The sequence below is a fragment of the Pseudorca crassidens genome, chromosome 1 (genome assembly GCF_039906515.1).
Source record: "Pseudorca crassidens isolate mPseCra1 chromosome 1, mPseCra1.hap1, whole genome shotgun sequence".
Taxonomy (NCBI): domain Eukaryota; kingdom Metazoa; phylum Chordata; class Mammalia; order Artiodactyla; family Delphinidae; genus Pseudorca; species Pseudorca crassidens.
The window spans coordinates 120,597,346-120,615,322 of NC_090296.1; the positions used below are offsets into that span (position 1 = coordinate 120,597,346).

General features: G+C 35.1%; 1 protein-coding gene across 17 annotated transcripts in view; it reads left to right on the top strand.

Annotated features, from left to right (window-relative positions):
• NEO1 (neogenin 1) overlaps positions 1-17,977 on the top strand; it is a 241,339-nt gene that overhangs the window by 91,510 nt on the left and 131,852 nt on the right. For all 17 annotated transcript variants that reach the window (XM_067752811.1, XM_067752949.1, XM_067752918.1 and 14 more), the window contains exon 5: positions 813-949. In XM_067752811.1, the coding sequence (XP_067608912.1) occupies positions 813-949 (137 nt within the window). The remainder of the gene's footprint in view (positions 1-812; positions 950-17,977) is intronic.

The following is a 17,977-nucleotide window of genomic DNA, read 5'->3' on the forward strand; positions in this document are numbered from 1 at the left end:
GAAAAAGGGAAGGAGGGAGTGGGGAGAGGAAATGAGATTTTCTTCTGGTAGTTATTTTCCTTTCCAAGGATAACTTCAAATAATATATAATACATCTCAGTGTTACATATAGCAAAATTCCTTTATAAAAATACTTTACCTGTACAAAAATAAAAAATATATATTTTCCTTAAATAGACTTAAGACATTCTGAGATGGGTTAGTAATGATCAGCATCCTTGTTGATGATAGCGTGATGGTGGCTGGTTCATGCCCAGCTACCACACCCAGGAAGCTGCTCTCTGGCAACTGTTCTCTCTCCCTTCCCTTCCTCTTTTCCTCCCTTTCCTAGCCAAGCCACTGTCGGAAACTTTCAGTAGGCACTGTGACCCCATGACTTACTGTTTCTGATCTGACGTTTGCCCTCTCTGTTAGTCATTTGAGTATAGCATAGGTGTGGTGGTGTGACTCTCAGATTGATACCAGACTTGAAAATTACGTAATTTGCAAAAAAAAAAAAAAACTGGGCAGAGTAAAGAAGCAGAGACGGATTGTGGGGAGTGGAATTGGTCACAAAAATGGTATCCCTTTGGGAATAATTAAAGTGTCGGAGATAATTCATTGTAACATTTTGATTTGTATTTGTGATATTTATGCATGTGAAATATGAGCAAAGCAAATTGGAGTAAATTAAATTCTGATATTTTATGTTGGTCTCAGTCCATCTATAGCTGTATAAATAATACTGTCTAAGTGTTTTATCTGTTTTATGTGGAATGCTTTTCAGGTGTTATTTTCCTGGTTCTGAATTGTATCAATATGTTTTAATGCAGCTCTGAAAGATTGGTACTGCTGGCAGGTGGTAGTCTGGAGATCAGTGACATCACCGAGGATGATGCTGGCACTTACTTTTGTATAGCTGATAATGGAAATGAGACCACTGAAGCTCAAGCAGAGCTTACAGTACAAGGTATGCAAATGTTTCCTTTATAAATTTTAAAAAGCCTGTGTACTTTATGGGTTTGTAATTGTTAAAAGTTAATGTGGAAGAGGCAATACACCATAATAGTTAAAAGTAAATGGGCTACTTGAGTTCAAACGCTGGGTCTTACACTTCCTAGCTATATAACTATAGGAAATTTACTTCTCTGAGCTTCATTTTTCTCATCTGTAAAGTGGAGATTTAATGAGAGTACTTACCTCATTGGAGTTGTTTTCAGGACTAGAAGAGTAATGCTTGTAAAACTCCCAGAATAGTGACTAGAATATGGTAAAAGCTCAAAGTTAGTTATTGTTGTTATTATCTGTAGTGTAGGGTAGGGAAGGGTGTGATCTATGGCATCTGGAAGGTTCAGTTCACTTTTCTTATCTCAAAAATGCTTTCTCTTTCTCTGACCCAGAACCACATATCCTAAGCATTGGTGTTCCCTCCTTTAGGGTGAATAGATCACCTAGGAAGGAGCGCAGTGTGGCTCTCAACATAACAACCTGTTTGATTTGATGATTTCTTTCTTTGCAACTAATGCTGACCATTGCAGCATCTCCCTTATAGGTTCTCTGATTTGGAAGTCAAAGAAAATGACCATGGCATGTACACATAATCTCCCCATCTCCCTTGTTTTTCCTCCATATGGAAGTGTACCCTCAGAGGAACATTTGCTCTCTCTCCTATGAATTGTCTGCAAATCTGTCTTTGTTTCAAATAAAAATCTTTAAGGTCTTCTCTGTTACTTTTAGGGAAATCCAACACTGCTTGGATATGTAGAGGTATATATTAACTTATGATATTCATTATCAGGTTGTCTCAAAGTGTATTGTATTTGATAGACTACTTCCTGATACATGGTTTGGGGTGATCTCATATTTTATATGAAGGTTTCTTTCTCTTGGTACATTTTGTGGGTTTCAGAGTGGAAAGTAGTCACATTCCTACTCTGTTTGATAGGAATTGGGGAGCACATTGGGGTTCTGTGCTGGCAGAGGCATAGAATGTTTATTTTCTGTATTGCTATTTGTGAATGGATTCATAATCTCTGCAAATCAAAAGTGCAGGCCTTAGAGTTCATATAACTGTTACCTCACTTGAGCTCAACCATTGCTCTGGCTACATAGTAAGTAGGATTAGACCAGTGGTAGAATGACTGATTTCTTTACCTCTATGTAATTGGAACTGGACAAGTAAAATATTAGTGAACTTCCATGCCTCCCTTGGTGGATGTTTTCTCTTTTTGTTTTTTTCGTTAGTCAGGTTCTTGGCTTGATGCTCTCTCCATTTTTCTACCTGTGCCTCAGTTTCCTCCAAAGTAAAGTACCTTGTTATTAGCCTCAAATGGGAGGCGTAGTGTCTGCCATATGTATTAGTTACATTTGTCCATGCAATTAATTTCTGCTCTTTGTTTTTATTCATTGTATGGAATCTAATTAAGACTCTGTCTGTTAGCTTAATTAACTGCAGTTTTTAGTTACAGGATAACACATACATCTGGTACTTTGTATCCTGTTCCATCTTATCATCTGTGCCTTAAGAAAGTGCCCTTTAAGTGAATACATTCTAGAAAACTGAGAAAAGAGTAAGAGTGAAGAAACCCAGATATTAAAATTAAATAACCTTCTCCAATCAAAACAGCATGGCATTGGCCCAAGAATAGCCTAGACAATAGAAAGGAATAAAATCTAGCTGATACAAGTAATTATGGAACTTTAAAATATTATCAAAGTGGTACTTCAATTCAGAGGGGAAAAGTGTTTTATTTATTAAAGGGTATTGGTACAAAAGACTTTTAAGTGGAAGGAAATAAAGTTGGATCTCTACTTCATTTCAAAGGTCTAAATGTGAAAAGGTGAAGAATATATGGGATAGCGTTTGAATTATCTCTGATGGGAGAGACTGTCTTAGGAAAAAGAGAAATGGCATGTCAAGCAAAACCCAACAAATTCTGACAACATACACATTTTTTAAAAAGTTATAGAAAGACCCTGTGCAGATGATATATTGGGAGAAAATATTTGCAACACATAACTGAGAAAGGGTCAGAATCATTAAAATAAAGAGACCTTTCAGAAAGAGATTTTTTAAAAAGAAATAACCTAAAGAAAGCTGATAAAGACTGCCAACAGGCAATTCACAGGAGTTTATTAGCTGTTTGCATTTCTTCATCAGTAGATAGTCAATTTTACTAGCAGTCAGAAAGATACAAATTTAAAAGATACCATTTTCCCCACCATCATATTGGCAAAAATTTAAAAGATTTTGACCTTCAGAGAATGTGGTGTGGTGCTCAGTACTGAAAAGTATTACTGATACCATCTCATCAGTACAGAACAGAGCAAAAACATCACCTCCTTGGTACTAGATATTGTATTCTACAATACAATTTAAGGTTGAACTAGCTTTTTTGATAACCTTATTTTAGGGGGCAGCCAAATTCATTTACTTACCAAGTCTTATCAATAGTCCACCAACTCTTTCTTTTCCTCCCCAACCTCAATTGGGGAGAATGTCTAAGGTTCTATGTTAGGTCCTTCCATTTTTGCCTACTATTGAAATAGCAGCCTATCTGCTAACTTCTCTGTATCTAACATAGTTTCATATTGGCTTGAGGCTAATAGTTGTACATATGTGTTTTAGAGTGCCTGCCATGATTTTGATTTTCATTAGATGGCTGGGGAACTCTGGTGCTTAAAAATATCTCAAGGTCAAAAATCTTAGTGAGCAGACCAATAGAAGAGTTTTGGTTGTTTTTTATTTCACCCAGAAGTTTACACCGAATGCTTTATAAGTCTATGGTGATGAAAAGTTAGAAAAAATAGCTAAAAGGTGTTTTCAAAGGTATGAAGCTAGAGATGGCATAAGATCTCTATCCATGAAAGAATTACTCTCTAAACTAGATGCCCCAGGTAGCTTTTTTGGTGGTAAGATGTTCTATTAAATATTAACTTTTCATTCATCTGCTTGCCTGAAATCTTTGAACTGAGTTGGGAGTGGTTGAAATTGAGCAAGACTTCTACACCTTTGATGAAGAAAGTAGTTTCTAGGCTGGTTTCCATTTTCTGTCAATCTAATTCTAGCTGTTGACTCCCTCACCCAAAATCAACTCTGAAGAAACTAGAGGAGTGAGAGGGAATTATGGGGAGACTCAGGTGCTATGAACCTGTATGTGTTTATGGATGAGTGAAAGAAAGATGGTTTGTGGGGGTTGTGGCTGCAGCCTGGGACGAAGGACTGCCAGCGGTAACAGCGAGGAAGTAGATTGGAAGGAGCCTGTTAAATTTTATCTTCCTCGCTGGTGTTGCCTTGAGACTCTTTTCACAGCAGAAATGAACAGGAATGGCCCAGGCTTCCATGTCCATTCAAAAGGTCTACTGGGGCTCTGATGGCATTAATGAAACTGGTATGGCCTGACTGCCCTTAGGGGATCACTTTTCAACTTTTTCCCCCACACTGCCTCCAAACTCCCAGATTGGTAGGTTTTAACCTAGGAAGACTCTGAGGCCGGTGCTATTTCTACCTAAGAATTTAAATATGAAACCTTGACCAGAGGAGTTACCTGTGGAATGCCCAGCAAATTGGAATAAAAAACAGTAGTTCTGAGGTCCTTAGGACTCTTTGCTCCAGGGCTCATCCTCCTGCAGTTAGGGCCTGGTGACCATACATGTTCTCAGAGTGGCTGGTACACCAGAACAACATTAGTTTATAGCCAAACTACTCCCCTGAATTGTACAGCTGCTCTCAGAGAAAGACAACCAAGTGAATAACATATACCATCTGATGGAGAATTAGTGGAAAAATTGACAAAGAATTTAAAATAAGCATGATAAATACATTTAAGGAGATAAGAAGGATATTAGCAATATAATGCAAGAACTAGAAAATGTGAAAACAGAACCAAGTAGAAATATTAGGTATGAAAAATGTAGTGAAGATAAAGAACACGGTAGACTGAGTAATAGTCTAAGATATATAGCTGATGAACAAACGCCTGAGTTGGAAGATTACATTGAGAAACTCTCTAAGAACATAGCATTAAATGAGAGAATGCATAGAATAAAAGCCAAGGGGTGTGAAAGTTAGATGTAGAAGGGCTTGTATCCAGATAAATAGGAATCCTAGAGGAGATCTGAAATAAAAAGAGAGAAAGAAATATTTGAAGAAATAATTAAGATAAATTTCTCAAAATTAAAGATTAATGGAAGACCTAAGATTGAGAGGGCTTTTAATGACTGCTAAATACTGGAGAGGAGAAAACACTCACCATTAGACTCATTTACAGTGGCTGATAACATCAAAGTCAAAAAGAGCTTCTAAAAGCTCCCAGTGACAAAGAGCAGATCACCTATAAAGGGACAAGAATTAGATTGCACCTAGTGTTGATTTTGAGAGATGTGATTTCAAGAGGACAGTGGAGTAATTTTTTAAAGGTTTAAAGGAAAAGAACATTGAATTCACATAGCATTTATATATACCCAGAATGTGAGGCATAGTAAAAATTCTCATCGTACAAGACCTAGGAAGGTTTGCTACACAAAAATACACACTGAAAGCACTTTTGGAATGAATACTCAAATAAGAAGAGACACATTCAGAAAAGGCTGTAAGAAATACGGGAGTTTTAAAATGTAGCCCCCAAATTCTTTGAAGTCCTCCTAGTGAGTGCTGGAGTTTATTATACCCCTTGTCCTTGAATCTGAGTGGGCTTAGAGCTATTTGAATCAATAGAGGTATCACATGACTTCTGAGACTTATAAAAAGCCATGTGGAGTCCTCTTGGTTCTCTTGAAGTTAGTGCTTTCCAGACACTTCCTCTTGGGATCTCCATCTCAGAACCTAGCTACCATGCTGTGTGAAGCCCAGACCACGAGGAAAGCCTACACTGTAGGTGCTCTAATAGACATCTCCACCTGAGACCAACTTTCAGGTCATCTAACCAAGGAACCAGACTTGTGAATGAAAAAGTCTTCAGTTGATTTCAGCCCCCAGCTTTCTGTGTCACCCCCAGACATTCAAGTCTTCTTAGACATTGTGGAGCACAGATAAGCCATCCCTGCTGTGCCCTGTCATAATTCCTGACCTACAGGATCTGTGAGCATAAGAAAATAATGGTTGTTTTATGCCAATAATGGTTGTTTAATGTTTTGGGGTTTGCTGTGCATCATTAGTAACTTGGGAACATTCATTATTGTTGTTTTTTAAAAAGGAGAGAATCAAAGTAAAGAAAAAGTATGTTAATGATAGCCCACTACTAAAATTTTTGACAATACCAAGTAGTGGGTGTAGACAAGTGTATTTGTGTTGTTAGGGGAAAACTAGAAATACTAATATCTGTATACCTATAGATATAAATATTAAGAAATAAAATATGAGTTTGGAACTTAAGGGCAGTTACCACAGAACGAAATAGAATATACATATAACTTTTAAACAGCAGAAGAAAGGTTTATCCAACTGAAAGCACAAAAGGGGGAAAAATAAACATTGTATACTATAAAGACAAAGTATGAATAAAATGCAGAAATAACTCCCAATATAATGGTAATTATAATAATGTAAATGGGTCAAACTCATCAATTAAAAGCAGATTGGATTACAAAAACACCCCAATATGTTGTTTACAAAGATACACATAAAACTAATAAGACAGTGAGATTTAAAATAAAAGGATGGAAAAGACATAATAGGCAAAACAAAAGAAAGTTGAGGTAGCCATCTAAAAGACGAAAATAGCAGAAGGAACATTTATTCGTAAGAGGAATCATAGATCAAGAAGATATAACACGAAACATAGTGAACAAATCACAGCAAGATCTTTTTTGATCAACCGCCTAGAGTAATGGAAATGAAAATAAACAAACGCGACGTAAATAAACTTAGAAGCTTTTGCATAGCAAAGGAAACCATAAACCAAACTGAAAGACAGCCCTCAGAATGGGAGAAGATATTTGCAAACGAAGCAGCTGACAAGGGATTAATCTCCAAAATATACAGACAGCTCATGCACCTCAATATCAAAAGAACAGACAACCTAATCCAAAAATGGACAGAAGACCTAAATAGACATTTCTCCAAAGAAGATATACAGATGGCCAACAAACACATGAAAGGATGCTCAATATCACTAATCATTAGAGAAATGCAAAGCAAAACTACAATGAGGTATCACCTCACCCCAGTCAGAATGGCCATCATCAAAAAGTCTGCAAACAGTAAATGCTGGAGAGAGTGTGGAGAAAAGGGAACCCTCCTACACTGTTGGTGGGAATGTAAATTGGTACACCCACTATGGAGAACAGTATGGAGGTTCCTTAAAAAACTAAAAATAGAGCTACCATATGACCCAGCAATCCCACTCCTAGGCATATATCCAGAGAAAACCATAATTAAAAAGGATGCATGCACCCTGATGTTCATTGCCGCACTATTTACAATAGTCAGGATATGGAAACAACCTAAATGTCCATCAACAGAGGAATGGATAAAGAAGATATGTTACATATATATGCTGGAATATTACTCAGCCATAAAAAGGAATGAAATAGTGCCATTTGCAGAGACGTGGATGGATCTAGAGATTGTCATACAGAGTGAAGTAAAGTCAAAGAGAAAAATAAATATTGTATGTTATTGCTTATATGTGGAATCTAGAAAAATGGTAGAGATGAACTTATTTGCAAAGCAGAAATAGAGTCAAGATGTATGGTAATTTACGATTACCAAGGGGGGAAGGGGGGCTGGGATGAATTGGGAGATTGGTAATGACATGTATACACTACTATGTATAAAATAGATAACCAATGAGGACCTACTGTATAGCACAGGGAACTCTACTCAGTGCTCTGTGGTGACCTAAATGGAAAGGAAATCTAAAAAACATGGGATATATGTATGACTGATTCACTTTGCTGTACAGCAAGAAACTAACACAACATTGTAACGCAACTATATTCCAATAAAAAGTAATTAAGAATAAAAGAAAGCTAAACAAAACAGTACAGTCAACATAAATGTATATGCAGCCTCAAAATATATCAAACAAAAACTAAATAACAGCTGAGGGAAATAGATAAATCAACAATTGTTAGAGAGTTTACCATACTCCTCTCAGGAAATGACAGAAGAGACAGAAAAGTTTAGGTTGGCCAGAGTTACCTCTACTATTTAATAACATAGTTCTACCAGTACCATAAGAGAAGAAAAAGAAATAATGGTGTTGAAATTGGAAGAAGAGATAAGATTGTTCTGTTGACAGATGATTTGGTTGTCTACCTGAAATCACCTACAGAATCAGCAAACTAGTATATAATAGAAAACAACATTGGGCAGGTTTGCCATACAGGATAAATTTATCAAAATCAGAATTATTTGTCTATATCAGCAATAATCAATAGAAAATATTTAAAAAGAAAAAATATTTTAAAATAGATAAATTTTCAGTAGGAAAAGACTATAAAATATCTAGAAATATAACTTACCAAGAATATACAAGACCTTTGTCAAGAAAAATTTAAAACTCTAATAGAGAACATAGATGATAAATAAATAGCAAAGTAGATATTTCATGCTCTTGGATGGGTTGATATAATATTTAAAATGTCATTCATCCTCCCAAGTTAATGTATAAATTTGGCATATATGAATCAAGATTCTTAGTGGATTTTTTGATGAACCTGGAAGTTTTCTTCTAAAATGTACATAGAAGAATAAAGGTTTGTGAACTACTGGGTTTGCTATGGAGAGTAAAAAGAGTGGAGAGCTTACTCTACAAGATATTTAAACGTATTAAAAAGTCACAGTGCTTTTTTTTTTTTTTTTTTAAAGGAAGTATTGTATTGTCACAAGAACTGAGAAATAGACCAGTGGAAGGAATGAGGAATGGGCTAATTGTTCAGTAAATGGTTTGGGGGGAAATGGCTTCCTAAAATGGAGAGAAAAAAAATTGAATTTCTGTGTTACAGTGACCATGCAAATGACTTCCACTTGGTTTAATAGTGACTGAAATTTGAAGGGTAAAACTGTAAAGTTAATAGAAGAAATTGTAGGAGAATAACTTCGTCACCTAGGAGCAGGAAAAGATTACTTTAGGTAAAACTTTAGATGCAGAAATCATGACATAAAACATTGATGGCTTTGATCGCGTCACAAATTGATGGTATTTTTCATGAAAGTTCAGGTGATGAAAGAAAAATGAGGAGCAAAGGAAAAGTTAAATATTTGGGTAAATCTAAGTGAATATTGAATATGTAAAATAATAATATATGAGATTTAAAATACAGTACACAAACGTATAAGTCAGGAGTAAGGATATGGAGTTAGTCTTCTAAGGTTCTTAAAATTTCCAGGAAGTGGTGAAAGTACTACTTTATATTAGAGATTAATAAGGCAGGGATGTGTACTGTAATCTCTGTGAGAAGCCTTGAAAGAATAATAGAAGAATCTATAACTAACAAGATAATAGAAGAAGAAAATAAAATTAAAAATTCTCCGAAAGAAGGTAAGAAAGGAAAGGAAAAGGAACATAGAATAAGTTGGACTAATAGAAAGCAAATAGTGTGATGGTAGGTTTAAATACAAATATATCCGTAATTGTAAATGGACTAACTACTCTAATTAAAAGTCAGATTGGAAAGAAATTAAAACCTAACTATGTATTACTTGTATGCGAGACACACTAAATATAAGGATACAGAAAATTTGAAAATTACAAGGATGGAAGAAGGTAAACCATGCCTAAACTAACTGGAAAAAAGCTGTTGTAGATACCAAGCAAAAAAGCAAGATGCATTATTAGAGATAAAGTGGGACATTTCATATTATTAAGAGTTAATATACCAGGAAAATAAAACCATTCTAAGTATGTATTACCTCATAACATAATCTCAAAATGTGAAAGGCAGAAACTGATTGAACTACAAGGAGAAGTAGACGAGACAAACCCACAGTCCTAGTGATAAATTTTAACACACTTCAGTAGCTGATAGGATATGTAGCACAAGACAAATAAGTATAAACAAAATAAAAACCACAAACAGTTATATTATAAAACTGAACAACACAATTAACAAACTTGACCTTATTGACATTTGTAAAATATTGCACCAAACAAATAAACTCTATGTTTTATAAGTGCCTGTGAACCGTTACTATTGGGTGGGCCAAAAGGTTCCTTCAGTTTTTTCTGTAAGATGACTCTAGAAGCACTTAGATGTCTTCAACTTCATTTGAAACAATTTTGTTAGATTGTATGTGACAGTTGCCGCATCAGCGTGCATGTAAAGCAAGACTTATCATAATTGGTGAATTTTTGTAGAGCCATTTTAATATTGAAGATGGAAGAAAAAAGCAAAAATTTTGGCATATTATGCTTTATTATTTCAAGAAAGGTAAAGACGCAACTGAACCACAAAAGATTGTGCAGTGCATGGAGAAGGTGCTGTGACTGATCAAACGTGTCAAAAGTGGTTTGCCAAGTTTCATGCTGGAGATTTCTTGCTGGACAATGCTCCACGGTCGGGTAGACCAGTTGAAGTTGATAGTGATCAAATCAAAAGAATAACTGAGAACAATCAACGTTATACCACACGGGAAATAGCCAACATACTCAAAATATCCAAATCAAGTGTTGAAAATCATTTGCGCCAGTTTGGTTATGTGAATCGCTTTGATGATAGGGTTCCACATAAGTTGAGCGAAGAAAACCTTCTTGACCGTAATTCCCCATGCGATTCTCTACTTAAATATAATGAAAATGTTCCGTTTTTAAAACAAATTGTGATGAGTGATGAAAGTGGACACTGTACAACAGTGTGGAATGGAAGAGATCATGGGACAAGCGAAGTGAACCACCATCAACCACACCGAAGGCTGGTCTTCATCCAAAGAAGGTGATGTTGTGTATATGGTGGGATTGGAAGGGAGTCCTCTTATTATGAGCTCCTTCTGGAAAACCAAATGATTAATTCCAACAAGTACTGCTCCCAATTAGACCAACTGAAAGCAGCACTCGCTGAAAAGCATCCAGAATTAATCAACAGAAAACGCATAATCTTCCATCAAGATAACACAGCAAGACTGCATGTTTCTTTGATGACCAGGCAGAAACTGTTACAGCTTAGCTGGGAAGTTCTGATTCATCCGTTGTATTCACCAGATATTGCACCTTCGGATTTCCATTTATTTTGGTCTTTACAGTATTCTCTTTTTTTAAAAAAACATCTTTATTGGAGTATAATTGCTTTACAATGGTATGTTAGTTTCTACTTTATTACAAAGTGAATGATGGAAAAAATTTCAGTTCCCTGGAAGACTGTACAAGGTACCTGGAACAGTTCTTTGCTCAGAAAGATAAAAAGTTTTGGGAAGATGGAATTATGAAGTTGCCTGGAAAATGGCAGAAGGTAGGGGAACAAAAGGGTGAAATACGTTGTTCAATAAAGTTCTTGGTGAAAATGAAAAATGTATCTTTTATTTTTACTTAAAAAACCAAAGGCACTTTTTGGCCCGCCCATTAAAATATACCATATACTGACTACAGGACAAATCTTAAATTTGAGAGAATAGAAATTCTATAGGTTTGACCACTGTGGAATTAAGGTTGGAACTAATTACAGAAGAGTGACTTTAAAAAAAAAGATAAATTGAAGATCTCCCAGTGTTTGAAACTTAAGTGAATCACTTTGAAATAATCTATGGGTCAGAAATGAAATGTTGAAAATTTAAAAATAGGTCATATCTCTGTTAGCTTAACCTTTCAAAACTTAGGGGATGCTTAGAGGAAATTTATAGCCTTAAGTACATATATTAGAAGGGAAGAAATGCTGAAAATTTAGCGATTTAAATATATATCTCAATGAATGGATAAAGAGGATGTGGTATACACACACACACACACACACACACACACAGTGGAATACTACTCAGCCATAAAAAGGAATGAAATAATGCCATTTATAGCAACATGGATGGAGCTAGAGATTTTCATACTAGTTGAAGTATGATACAAATGAAATTATTTACTAAACAGAAACAAACATAAGAAGACAAACTTATGGTTACCAAAAGGGAAGGAAAAATTGGAGTTTGGGATTAGCAGATACAGATTTCTCTATATAAAGTAGATAAACAACAAGGTGGTACTGTACTGTATAGCACAAGGAACTATATTCAATATCTCGTAATAACCTATAATGGAAAAGAATCTTAAAAAAAATATATATATATATATATATATATATGACTGAATCACTTTGTTGTTCACCAGAAACTAACTGTACTTCAATAAAATAAACAAACAAATAAATATCCATCTCAAAAAAGCTAAAAAAAGAATAGCAGATTTAACCCAAAGAAAACAAGTAATCATAAGAGCAAAAATTAATGAAATAGAAAACAAACATTCAAAATAAAGAGTTTCAGCAAAGCCAGAAGTTGATTCTTGTAAGGAATAACAAGACAAGACTTATATATAACTTGACAAAGGTCTTTATTTAGACCAAGAGTCAGCAAAATACAGCTCGTGGACCAAGTCTGCCAACCCCTTCGATTTATTCAGCCTGTGAACTAAAAATAGTTTATATAGTTTTAAATGGTTGAACCATATCAGAAGAATAATATTTAGTGATATATAACATTTTATGAAATTCAGATTTTATTGTCCATAAATAAAGTTTTATTGGCACACAGTCACACTCATTTATGTATTGACTGTGGCTGCTTTCATGCTACAGCAAAGGAGTTGAGTAGTTGTGGTGGAGACCACATGGCCCACAAAGCCTAAAATATGTACTATCTGGCCCTTTTAAGAAAAAGTTTCAACCTCTGATATAGACTCTATAAAGAACTATAGATCAGTAAGTAAACAAAGACAGATAATCCAGTAGAAAACGGGCAAGACTTGAACAGCTACCTCACAGGTCTCCAGGTGACTACTAAACATTTGAAAATGAGGTTCTTATCATTAGTTCTTAGAGAAATATAAAGCCACAATGAGGTACCACTGTACTCCACCAGAGTGGTTAAAACTGAAGAGACTAACAATACCAGGTGTTGGCTAAGATGAGGAACAATAATGGAGACTCTAATGTACTGCTGTTAGGACTGTACATTGATTTAATCACTGTTTGGCAGACTCTACTAAAACTGCATACAAACGTTACCTTTTACAATGGTTGTATTCTTAGGAGTATACTCATCAGAAGTATATAACTATATGCATCAAAAAACATGCATGATAATGTTCTCACCAGCTTTATTCACAGTAAATCAAAACCAGAAACCATCAGCCATAGAATAGATAGTGTTCTAATCATACAGTGGCATTATCAACAATGAAAATTGACAGACCACCACTCAACAACATGGATAATACCATTGAATCAAAAAAGCCAGGCACGAAATAATACATACTGTATGATTCCATTTTTATAAAGTTTAAAAATAGGCAAAACTAACCTATGGTTTTATTTTTTTAATCTTATTTTTTTATACATCAGGTTCTTATTAGTTATCCATTTTATACATATTAGTTTACATATGTCAATCCCAATCTCACAATTCATCACGATAGTGATCACTTTTGGACAAGGGCAGGGTAGTGACTATTGCACAATGGGGTTTCTGGTGTGTTAATGTTCTGTTTCATAATCTAGGTGGTATTTACAGTAATTCAAGCTGTAATGTTAATGTGTGTCACATGAGGCCTTCTCTTTTCGTTTATAGATAGGAAGTCACTGTGTACAAAAAATTTTTGGAAAATTTTATTTTGAATCTTGTCCCATAACTGAAAGTATTTGTTTCTTTTTCTGATGGGGAAAGCAGTTTATGAGAAATGGTTGGAGGTTATATATGTGTATTTATTTATGTAGTTATATTTATAGTCATAGCTGTCTGATTTCTGTTATTTTTTTAAAAGTTACAGCTACAGGAAATTCTTTAGTGAGTGTTAATGCAGAAAGGGTTATAAGTTCAGTCTTCATCTGTTAAATATTTCAAATTTATTGTTTTATCGTTAACTCCTGGGATTTCTACACATGCTGTGATGTGAATTAGCTCATCGTGTATTTCCTGTCATCTCAGATTGTTGATAACACTTAAAATGGGTCATGAGTTTTTTTTTTTAAACAGGGATTTTTCCTTTTCTCTTAAAACGTTCATAATTGCCTACGATACACATCTTCCCTCCCCCGCAAAAGAATAAATTTTTCCATTTGTATTTTTGTGAGACAAATTGATAAATTCTAAATTGACTTTGTCAATACTCATAACAAATCTATCACTGAAGTTTTAAATTACACCCTCTTTCTCTGAAGTCATACCCTAACGTCACCCTATTGGGTTGGCCAAAAGTTCCTTCGGTTTTTAATTAAAAATGAAAGTTACATTTTTCATTTTCACCAAGAACTTTATTGAACAGCATGTTCATCCTTTTGTTCCACTGCCTTCTGCGATTTTTCAGGCAACTTCATAATTCCATCTTCCCAAAACTTTTTATCTTTTTGAGCAAAGAACTGTTCCGGGTGCCTTTTACAGTCTTGCAGGGAATTGAAATTTTTTCCATTAAAAGAATATTGTAAAGACCAAAATAAATGGAAATCCGAAGGTGCAATGTCTGGTGAATACGACGAATGAATCAGAACTTCCCAGCTAAGCTGTAACAGTTTCTGCCTGGTCATCAAAGAAACATGCAGTCTTGCTGTGTTATCTTGATGGAAGAGTATGTGTTTTCTGTTGATTAATTCCGGATGCTTTTCAGCAAGTGCTGCTTTCAGTTGGTCTAATTGGGAGCAGTACTTGTTGGAATTAATCATTTGGTTTTCCAGAAGGAGCTCATAATAAGAGGACTCCCTTCCAATCCCACCATATACACAACATCACCTTCTTTGGATGAAGACCAGCCTTTGGTGTGGTTGGTGGTGGTTCATTTCACTTGCCTCATGATCTCTTCCATTCCACACTGTTGTACAGTGTCCACTTTTCATCGCCCATCACAATTTGTTTTTAAAACGGAACATTTTCATTATATTTAAGTAGAGAATCGCATGCGGAAATACAGTCAAGAAGGTTTTTTTTGCTTAACTTATGTGGAACCCTATCATCAAAGCAATTCACATAACCAAGCTGGTGCAAATGGTTTTCAAAGCTTGATTTGGATATTTTGAGTATGTTAGCTATCTCCCGTGTGGTATAACGTTGATTGTTCTCAGTTATTGTTTCGATTTGACTGCTATCAACTTCAACTGGTCTACCCGACCATGGAGCATCGTCCAGCGAGAAATCTCCAGCATGAAACTTGGCAAACCACTTTTGACACGTTTGATCAGTCACAGCACCTTCTCCATGCACTGCACAAATCTTTTTTTGTGTTTCAGTTGCGTTTTTACCTTTCTTGTAAAGCATAATATGCCAAAAATGTTGCTTTTTTTCTTCTGTCTTCAATATTAAGATGGCTGTACAAGAATTCACCAATTTTGATAAGTTTTTTTTTAAATGCATGCTGATATGACAGCTGTCACAATACAATCTAACAAAATTGTTTTGAATGAAGTTAAAGATCAGTAAGCGCTACTAGAGCCATTTTACGGAAAAACACCGAACGAACATTTTGGCCAACCCAATACTGCTCCTACCCTTCTATTCTGCTCACTCTGATCTCTGTCCACGTTAAGCATTGATCTCCCATTTTCTCCCAGTCTTCTTTGTGATCTAACTTTCCTTTACGTCATGATTAATTACAGTGTTCTGCTCTCATTTATTAGAACTCTCAGTTCTCTTGGCTTAGGATAAACGCAAACTCCTTATAGCATATGTACAGAACACACCCAGACCCTTCATGTGTTAACTACTTCTCTGTGGTACCCCTCAGTTAACAGCAGTCTCTGGACCCAGAATGCCTGGGTTCCAGTCTTACATCTGTCACTTAGCTATGTGAACTTGGCCAAGTTATTTAACTTACCTGTTTCTTCATTTCTTTTATCAGTTAAATGAGTTATTATAAGGGTTAACTAAATAAACTTCTGGCACTCTTCCACCTGAACCTTGCATGGAAATGGATTCATCTTTATCAGACAGCATTTAGGATCTGAACATATGCAATTTGATGGCTCTGTTCCCTGTATCCTTTCACCCACAGCTAAAATTTCTAGATAGTTCTTAAAGAATAGTTCACCTCACTCCTCTTTGAAGCTTTTCATAACCATTCTCTTACCCTCAGGTAATTATTATGTGTCTTAAAATAGCTCTCTTTTTACCAGTAGTTTTTCTCACTGATTTGTTTATGTGCCTTTCCCCACTACTGCTAGACTGAGGTCCTTATCAACAGGGACTGGTCTTAATAATTTTTTATCATTGTAGATTATCAGCAAATAATTATTAAATATATGAATGAAACTTTGTGTTGAAATCGTGAAATATGACAACTAGAACGATTTCATGTTTGTGGTTACTTTATTATTCATGTTTTCCTTTGTACCTTTTCATAGACTTTTAGTATTTTAAAAGCAACTGAGATTTATTTATTTATTTATTTACTTTTTAAAATTGAACTACAGTTGATTTACAAGTTGTCTTAGTTTCTGGTGTACAGCAAAGTGATTCAGTTATACATACATATATATATATATACTTTTCATTTTCTTGTCCATTGTAGTTTATTACAAGATACTGAATATAGTTCCCTATGATATACAGTAGGACCTTGTTGTTTATCTATTTTATATATAGTAGTTTGTATCTGCTAATCCCAAACTTCTAATTTATCCCTACCCCCACCTTTCCCCTTTGGTAACCACAAGTTTGTTTTCTATGTCTGTGAGTCTGTTTCTGTTTTGTAAATCAGTTCATTTGTATCATATTTTAGGTTCCACATATAAGTGATATCGTATGATATTTGTCTTTCTCTTTCTGACTCACTTCACTTAATATGGTAATCTCTAGGTCCATCCATGTTGCTGCAAATGGCATTATTTCATTCTTTTTTATGGCTGAGTAGTATTCCATTGTGTGTGTGTGTGTGTGTGTGTGTGCGTGTGTGTTTACACACCACATCATCTTTTTAAAAAATTTATTTTATTGAAGTATAGTTGATTTACAATGTTGTGTTCATTTCTGGTGTACAACAAAGTGATTTAGTTATACATAGATACATTCTTTTTCATATTCTTTTCCATTATGGTTTATTACAGGATATTAAATATAGTTCCCTGCAGTGAAAAGTAGGACCTTGGTGTTTATCCATTCTATATATAATAGTTTGCATGCTAATCCCAGACTCCTAATTTATCCCTCTTCCCCCTTTACCCTTTGGTTAACCATGTTTGTTTTCTATGTCTTTGAGTCTGTTTCTGTTTTGTAAATAAGTTCATTTGCATCATTTTTTAAGATTCCACATGTAAGTGATATCACATGGTATTTGTCTTTCTCTGTCTGACTTACTTGAGTAGTATTCCATTGTATGTATATACCACATCTTTTTTTTTCTTTTTTTTACATCTTTATTAGAGTATAATTGCTTTACAATGGTGTGTTAGTTTCTGCTTTATAACAAAGTGAATCAGTTATACATATGTTGCCATATCTCTTCCCTCTTGGATCTCCCTCCCTCCCACCCTCCCTATCCCACCCCTCCAGGCGGTCACAAAGCACTGAGCTGATCTCCCTGTGCTATGCGGCTGCTTCCCACTAGCTATCTACCTTACATTTGGTAGTGTATATATGTCCATGCCTCTCTCTCACTTTGTCACAGCTTACCCTTCCCCCTCCCCATATCCTCAAGTCCATTCTCTAGTAGGTCTGTGTCTTTATTCCTGTCTTACCCCTAGGTTCTTCATGACATTTTTTTTCTTAAATTCCATATATATGTGTTAGCATACGGTATTTGTCTTTCTCTTTCTGACTTACTTCACTCTGTATGACAGACTCTAGGTCTATCCACCTCATTACAAATAGCTCAATTTTGTTTCTTCTTATGGCTGAGTAATATTCCATTGTATATATGTGCCACATGTTCTTTAT